We start from the raw sequence: 8,172 nt of genomic DNA, 5'->3' as shown, positions 1-8,172 counted from the left end.
CGCAATGTGTTGTACTGCAAAAAGATGAGATGTCCAGTTGTTTCTGGGGAACTCGAGCGCGCAATGACGAGAGAATTGTGGAGTAGAAGTTCGTGACATAACCATCTGCGCCCCGGAAATCACACTGACAAGTTTCTTCGTGTATGAACATCGCGACGGGAAATGAGAAGGGTATCTTGATCCTTTTATTGACTGCCATCGCTCCTTCCGTGACGGGAGGCAAACGCTCGTGTTTTATGTTCCATCCCTCCATCTAAGCCGACTACCAGGGTTCTCGCTTACCCGCGAAGCCATACTCTTTGGGGGCAACGGAACCGGCGAACGAACGAGAGGGGGAGGGTAGAAGCGCGGGGGCGCGGAGGAAAATGGGTACGCACGGAGCGAAATGGGACGGAGTAGTGATGTACGACATGCCGAGCCGTGGGGAGGGGGCAACCTTTGCAGACGTCCTGGAATCCGTAGAATCCGTGAGCTGTTGAGAGTTCGTTTCTTAGGTTCACCGTCTACAAACTGCAGTCGGGGTAGACAGGTCAAGGGCGACAGTTTGGCATCCCAGCATCGCACGGGGGACGCCAACCAGGCCGGTCTGGGTCCTGCGTTGCCGTCAACGATCCATCGTACGGGAGCGCCTCGCGAACGAGGTCTCGGAGTGGATAGTCCAAGACGGCGAGTGTGTGCACGAGCCATCAATAACAGATTTTGAGTGTCAAATTGAGTCTTTTAAACCGGAATAAAACAATTGCATGAGAAGTTGCAAATAAAACTAAAAATAGTTGATGCGCCGGTTTATTACGCTGTTGGCTATCTGCTGGTATAATTTTTCGTGGTGGGCCGTGACATTTTCATACAGTCGCTCGCTGGCCTGGTGACCTGATATGACACAGTAGGCTTCAGTTAAAGGAGCGTCAAGCAGCTCCGGATGGCATAACTGGCAACGGGGGAGTCATCATGTTGATCCTCAGATTGTCGACGCAAGGCACCTGGATGCAAGGCGCCTGGTCGCGAAGCGTTTATGCAGGCACCGCGAATGCACGTGTTGAGCGCTGATCATGGACGCTGTTTGACGTCAGCGGTTTCGTGAACGGACTGCATGGGCGGGCGTTAAGGTTATGTCATGGCTGGCCCAAAATAGACTGCTCGATATTACTGTAATCGAACACACAATGCAGTCATGACGGGTAAATCACCGCGTTTCTTCCTTTCAGCCTTCCGCTGTAAATACCACCGGTCTGCGCTTTGATCGAATTCGTGAGCACCTCTGAGACCTTTGGACAACATGCTTGCTCATTATATTTCCCCGGAGTCCAGAATTGGCCCAGATCTCAGAATCAAAAGTTGCAAAACCTCGTCCCTAACTTGCCCAGACGACATTCCTCTAAAACGGCCAAGGTATTCAATCTTTGCGTGTGCTATCGGCCGAGATGAGGGAGATTCGTAGCCCATCCGGCGACAGAAGCGACCTGCGGCGGAAAAGATTCCGAACACGGCAGGTCTCTTTCCTTTACCGTCCTTCGGTGCCCAACCTAATCGAACACACTTGTTTTTAATTTCGTGGGGGACCGTCAGGCCGCCTGGAACCACCAATCTCGATTTGGGTTCGAGTCGCCGGCCACGGCTGTGTGTGCTGTTCAAAATGGGTGGTGTTTCGCTAGTTTGAGGACAGGATTTATGCCAGGCTCGACCGACAGAGCCATGGTGGATCATCGAGGCAGTTGAGCTAGTAGAAGTAGTAGTTGCCGGACCGGTAGATCCACCCGCTCGTGGGTTTGTGCAAATATAGAGAACATCATCGCTTCTGTGCATGTTGTGTTACTGTCCGTGTCGTTTGGTTGAGTGGGGGGACATTGGGCAACTCGGCAAGTGTCGCGGCGGAGTACGGAAACAACTATTACCCGTGCACCTTCATCATTTGGGCTCGGCCGTCAACTCTTAGATAACAAAATATGAAAGGTTGGCCAACCACTTGAGAAAAAGTAAGGTGATAGGGTAGTTGCCTAGTTATACCAATGAAGATAAAGAACTCTCTCGCCACCGTATTTCTGACAGGTCACGAAGCCACCTCTCACGCAGGAGCAGCAATGATTCTGAGAATGAATCATTACTCTGTCGCGTTCTAAAAGCAGGGTGTTTCATCTTACGGGAGTGTCTGGCTTTTTGTTTTCAGTTGATCTGTGGTCAGCCAAGGTACATTAGCCGTTGCTTCCAAGCTTACTGCTACCTGTACCCTCACAATCGGAAAGCCCACCTCATTCATTACGGTATTGTGCGTGCGCTCCCAGACAGGCCGGAGCACACGCTAATTCAGCGGAGTGATTTGGGTCTCAGATCAAGAATGCAGCCCTGGGCCATCATCCCAAACTATGTGAGGACACCCAAAACATCACGGTAATCATCCGGATCTTCCACCTTCCTTGCAGCTTGCTTCGCCGCGCTGTCCGCCATCCCGTTCAGCGTTCGGGGAATTCTCCAGAATTGAATCTTCAAGCCCTCATCATCCCACCGCTCAACCTCCCCAAGCAGTACCTCACACATATCCTTGTTCTTGACATCAGCGCCCGTGCTCGTTTTCCATCCATTCCGCACCCAGCCGCGAATCCACGACGTGGCCCCTTCTGCCACATATTCGGAGTCCGTAGCGAAAACTAACGTCGAGAACCCCTCGCCTCGCCAGTGCCGGAATCGGAGAGCAGCAAGCACAGCTCGTAGCTCAGCCCGGTTGCTGGTCTGGGCGAATGCGTCTCCGAAGGGTCCTTTCTTCTCAAGGCGGGCAGACACAATCCCAGACGGCTGGTTAGTATCGGGCTTGAAGACGAATGCCCATCCAGCCTTTGGGTTGGGCTGTCCATTGTTGAGACAGGCACCATCGGCATAGATCAGTAATTGTTCCGAATCGTCGCGGCGGATGAATCGAGCAACGGGCGGGATAGCTTGATGGCCAATTCCGGCTGGGAACAATACTCCGGGGGCGGAAGTCGCTGACGGCGGATTGAACTTGGTGGGAAAGACACGTCCTGTGCCTCGTCTGATGGTGCGGCCGCAAGGTTCCGATGATGCGGCTGTATCGATGATGTGGAAGCCAGTTTTGGTTCCATTGTTTCCATGGTATGCTGGACCGTCTGCAAGCCTTCTGGGGGAACCCATCGCGCATCAATGTCGGCCTGCATTTCATCGCTCAATTGCTCATAAAGTTCGTTCGTCTCGCGCTCCAGCCGTTCCTCTGGGTCTTCCAACAGCTCCTCCATGAAACTAAAGTCGACGCAACAGTATGGGCAAAATGTCAAGCCGTGGGGGCGACAGACCAGGCGGCCATCGGGTAGCTCAACGGGTCCAATGCTGTCATCACTATCAGAGTCATCAACAACGTATCCACTGCCGTCATCACTCTCAGAGTCATCAACAACGTGTCCAATGCCGTCATCAGCATCAGAGTCGTCAATGACGTGGAGATGTGAAAGCATAGTGGAGTTGTACTGAGCTGTTGTCCGAGGCGAGTTGACGGGAGAGGCACTGGAATATTCGAAGGAGCCAGGGGACATGAATTTACGCACCCATGTGCTGGAAGCGTCCACCCGAATCGCTGATGGTAGACACCGACATGCATCTGTTTGCAACCGAGATTACACAGCTGCAGTGGGCATGTGACGGAGTTCTTATCCTCCTATCCTCATCATTGAATTAGGACTATCCAGAGCGTTTCGGTCAACTACCATTGCGATGCCAAATGTGACGAGCAACCTGATCAAGGTTCATATGACGCGCTGAAGAAAAAGGAGGGGCGAATGAAGGCGCGTCTTGAACGGCACGCTGATTCGCGGCGACCCGCTGGCGCCATGACCAGATTTGACTTTTGGCGGCCGTACAGCTGGTCAATTTCACCCACCTATTAATAGTTGCCTGGTCGAACTCGCCATTTTGTAAAATAGGTTAACGTGATCCACAAGCGAGTGCCACACACAAGTGAGTGCCACACTTGTTCGCACCTTCGTTATATAAATATATAATAAAACAACCACAACTGTTGGAAGCGCAAGGCTTCTATTCGGGTGATAATTATCACGCGGTTTGGGGTACTCGTAACTGGTTGATTGATGCTTGTTGAATTCATCTAGCTATAGATAACGTGCGCCTGTGTTGGTGTTGAGGCCTGCTCACGTGAGGTCTGTTTCAGCCACTGTTTGAAGCCATTCGCAGGCTACTGGCTCCGCCGCCAAAGACGGCGGTGGAAGCAACAACAACAAAAGAAATCAATTAATCTTCACTGCTATCCTCTTTATTAGATGTCTCTAAATCAATCTGACAAGTTCGCGCATTATGACCAGTGTTGCCGCACACACCACATCGTCGAGCCTTAGTCTCAACCCTCAGCTTCCGACCTCTTGTTTTGCGATCTTCTTGTTGTATCTGCTCTTCTACATCATTCTGGTCTTGAATAGCTTGTCCCTCAGCAATAGTTATACTGCCGCTTGACGTAAACGGTTTTTTGGCTCTACGCCGCTTACTTAGTAGTACATTTGCCTCTCGAAGTAGTGGTTAACCTCAGCCTTTAAGAGGGCCATCTTATGCATAATTCCGCATGTCCCTTTGCAAATTGATCCATGCGATTAAAATTGACGTCGGCGAGCTTCCTTGATGTCTGCTTATTCGTCTTTTAATATAATCAGTCTGTGAAGTCGCCTCTGTTGGATTCTTTGGGGTCTTTGGAACCCACGCGTTTGGTAGCTCGAGGGCCTCTTCAACTGGCGTTGGAGTCCGTAGCCTCACATCTAGGCGCGATAAGACACTTTTTGGATAAGTGGAATAAGTCCTGCGCCTCTAAAAGCTCCCTGAATATTTTCTTTGTCATTGCGGCTTTAAATGCGATAAAAACGCAGGGAAGAAGTCGCCTTTGTGATGTGGTGTAATGCTGCCCTCATAAGTCCTTCAATTTCTTTGCCATAGCCTTCTTATATGGCCCAAAACAGCCAACATCCAAGTGGCTGGAAGAATAGTGAGATGAATGAGATGGCATACAAGCGTAATAATCTTGTGGTCTTTGCAGAATAACTCAAATTCAGTTGAGTGGTGGCTTTCGTGCCCATCTAGGATAAGAAGACGATATGCGCCACGAGTTTGAGGCTGAGTATGCTTTTCAGAAGTGCTGGATCCAATCTACGGCTTTCTCATTTGTGTCCAGCCATTAGGAGTTGTGTGAGATAACCCAACTCCTTTGAGTAGGCGTACTATCTTCATACCAGTTCGCAAGATGATATTGCCCCGCAACAATGATAAATGGCGGAGATGAGCCTCACCTTCGAGAATTAATGCCTTGGACTACTGAAACCCGTCCCCTATTGCCTGGCTGGGCTAAAGTTGGCTTGCCATGTCTATCTGAGCTTGTAACAACCATAGTGGCTAAGATCATACCCATCATAAAGCCGGTCTCGTCAAAGTTGTGGAAATCATCCTCATGTATGCCGTATTTCGCGACTATATCGTACACAAGCTCAAACCACAGGCTCAATTATCTTTGGATCTTCGCATAAGGCCCTCTGTTAGTCATATCTACGCGTAAACGCGTGGTAAGCTCTTTGTGGCGCTTGACGAAGTTTGAAGCCCAGTTGATTCCGACAGGAGGCGTGTTGCGATCTATAAGCAGGCGATTCGCCATATCCTCCACACCACTTAGCCGAGGAGGAAATGACCGCGAATCTAGGTCAAGGACATATTGAATAATTGTAGATTCCTCTAGATCTGTGAGTTTTCGAGAATTAGGCATAGTATCGCCCATCGGAGAAGAGCTTTGACCGCGTTTCCGACGCGCTAGAGTACTATAGTCAACTGAGTAGACCTTCGCAGCCCTTCGTATGCTTAATGTAGGGTCATTCTGAATAGCCTGAAGGGCAAGAATAATCTGATTATTATCACTTTTAATAGGCATTTCTAGAAATAAAAAAAATTGGAGATAAAGTTGGAAGGTTACAGAGGCCATGTGGGGTGTGGCACTCACTTGTGTGTGGCACTCGCTTGTGGATCACGTTAAGTCTACTTCTTACTGCCTCCAGCCTACTTTCATTTCCTCGTACTCGTCGCTGCACATTCTCGAGTCTGCCACTGAGGCCACAAGTTCGACAACATGGTGGAATCACGAAAGGCATGTTGTCACATTATCACGTATCCAGTGGACGGTTACAACTAAACAGCAAGCAGCGTGCATCGTCACCAGTCGACGACCGCCGGGACAACCCGACGAAAAGGTCCCGCACAACTGTCAAACCCAAGAAAGCCGTCAAGAATCTTGGCACATGTTCCATGGACAAGAAGCAGATTGGGGACAGCGTCAAAGCAGCACTGGCTTTGAGTAAGTACGCGCTCAATCGAACAGTCATAACTGCAAGTCACCAACTTCCTTTCCATCAGACCCAAGCTAAGACCGGATAGCTCCAAATGGACACGGCCTTCTTCCGCGCATTCTTCATCGATAACAAGGCCCTCGCCAACCCTCTGCAGATCACGCCCGCAGAGTTCGACGACGCCACCCCCGTCGTCGTCGTGGACGTCGGTCACCACCAAGCCGGCGAGCTGCTTGGTGTCAGCAAGGTCAAGGGAGGAAATAGGTTCGCCAGGACGTACTTGGCGGCCATGTGTGTTGTGTTCTACCCAGACAAGGGGATCGCCAAGCTCTGGCTGTCTGTGTAGCCTCTGGACGTTCACGAGTACGTGCGGTCGCCCCGTGGCGGCTGCAAAGCGTGATATGCTCCGACCTGAGCATTTTGGCAATCATCTGAGCGCGCACAGTGCGATTATATTAATAATAGTATCACATTCAACGAATCAAACAGCATCGACAGTCCTGGAGCCTTGGTCCTCTTTTGCAGCCGACAGCGAGCAACATTGATCAAAAGACCTGAAGCGCAATTGGGCAGTTTGCTGTCTCGCCTTGGAGGGTCAGCTGCGACCTGAGAACGTGCGTCGGGACCGTTCAAGGCTGTAACTGCGAGAGCCTGGCTCCGAACTTTTCCCTGAGAAACCGTTGGACATCGGCGTTGCCTCCGCGCCCAACAGATAGACCGTCCGGGTTACCCTTGACCTTGAGGCCATGCAGACTCGTCGCCCTGGACAGGGCCACATACACCTGACCCTCTTCAAAAGCCCTCGTCACGTCGACAATGACCCGGTCCAGCGTCGTTCCCTGACTTTTGTGGATGCTCATGGCCCAGGCGGCTACAAGGGGAATCTGTGTGCGGTGTAAGAGTGAGTAGGGTTCCCGGTTACCGACCGAGTTGACTGTGCAATCTGCGTAAATGGTGCGTCTCTGGCCGTTGTGAAAGAGCACCCGGGGCCAAACTCTCTGCTTTTGTCCGCTCGTGAAACGCTGGACTTGTCTTTCTTTCAGAGCTGCATAGTCCCCATGGATGGTGGGAGGATCCGGGGAATGTCCCGTCGGCCCTGTGTGCCCTGTGTGCCCTGTGTATGAGTACGAGGCTTTGCCTGACTTGGCTCTGGGGAGTTTGGCAGGATCATGGTTTTCGAACCCGCAGATGATGCCTTGGCTACCATTGCACAGTCCCCCTCGAAGGTCGAGATTGACCTGTAGCACCACAAGCATACCTACCCTTAGTTGTACCTGTCGTTCTAGGCGGTGGTCTTTGAGAGCAACCAGAGACCCGTCCGTGAAGCGATCATTGCAGTGCTCCAGATGTGGGTGCTCGGCGTGGTGCCAAACAAATCCGTCCAAGGCCTGGTATGTGACTATGGGGGTCCGCAGCCTGTTAAAGCTCTCTATGTTGACCTTGGCCACCTCAGCCCTCGTGGAAAAGAGTCGCGTGGCGTTGGTGACATTGCACGGATGGTCTACCAACGTCACTGTCTCATCCTGCGATAATGGAATCCCAAGTCGGCATTTTTGCAACATCTTGATACACTTGCAAACTCATATCATACATTTCTGCCTCGATGAGTTGTTTTCACCTCCACCGGTATCTGCAAAACTTCTACATTCTTTTTCCGCTGCGCCCTTACTCTATGAAACGCGTCCATTCTCAATCTACGCCGGAACGGCCCAGTGTTCTGCGCCCGAGCAGTTAAAGCTCAGCTTATCGTAATCCGTCTGCCTTCAATGTCCTTGCCGCAGACGATCGCCTAATACTGAAATGGCCGGCTTCACGGAGGCACGTTCGGCCAGACATAGTCGCC

General features: G+C 51.3%; 4 protein-coding genes across 4 annotated transcripts; 1 reads left to right on the top strand and 3 right to left on the bottom strand.

Annotated features, from left to right (window-relative positions):
- Positions 1-1,287: 1,287 nt before the first annotated feature.
- VFPPC_18654 (hypothetical protein) lies at positions 1,288-1,803 on the bottom strand (the record flags this gene model as incomplete). Its single annotated transcript, XM_022430232.1, has 1 exon — positions 1,288-1,803. The coding sequence occupies one exon, from the start codon at positions 1,801-1,803 to the stop codon at positions 1,288-1,290; it is 516 nt and encodes a 171-aa protein (XP_022284778.1).
- A 555-nt stretch (positions 1,804-2,358) lies between these two features.
- VFPPC_18653 (RNase H domain protein) lies at positions 2,359-3,536 on the bottom strand (the record flags this gene model as incomplete). The annotated part of the gene is made up of 2 exons (XM_022430231.1): positions 2,359-2,927; positions 2,981-3,536. 2 exons carry the CDS (start codon positions 3,534-3,536, stop codon positions 2,359-2,361), a joined length of 1,125 nt encoding a protein of 374 aa, XP_022284777.1.
- Positions 3,537-6,132: 2,596 nt separating this feature from the next.
- VFPPC_18652 (reverse transcriptase, RNaseH) lies at positions 6,133-6,675 on the top strand (the record flags this gene model as incomplete). The annotated part of the gene is made up of 2 exons (XM_022430230.1): positions 6,133-6,360; positions 6,418-6,675. 2 exons carry the CDS (start codon positions 6,133-6,135, stop codon positions 6,673-6,675), a joined length of 486 nt encoding a protein of 161 aa, XP_022284776.1.
- Positions 6,676-6,958: 283 nt separating this feature from the next.
- Positions 6,959-7,891, bottom strand: VFPPC_18651 (ATP-dependent DNA helicase PIF1; the record flags this gene model as incomplete). Its single annotated transcript, XM_022430229.1, has 1 exon — positions 6,959-7,891. The coding sequence occupies one exon, from the start codon at positions 7,889-7,891 to the stop codon at positions 6,959-6,961; it is 933 nt and encodes a 310-aa protein (XP_022284775.1).
- Positions 7,892-8,172: the final 281 nt, after the last annotated feature.

The sequence above is a fragment of the Pochonia chlamydosporia genome (assembly GCF_001653235.2).
Source record: "Pochonia chlamydosporia 170 chromosome Unknown PCv3seq00041, whole genome shotgun sequence".
Lineage (NCBI taxonomy): Eukaryota > Fungi > Ascomycota > Sordariomycetes > Hypocreales > Clavicipitaceae > Pochonia > Pochonia chlamydosporia.
This window is presented reverse-complemented; position numbering and strand designations above follow the sequence as displayed.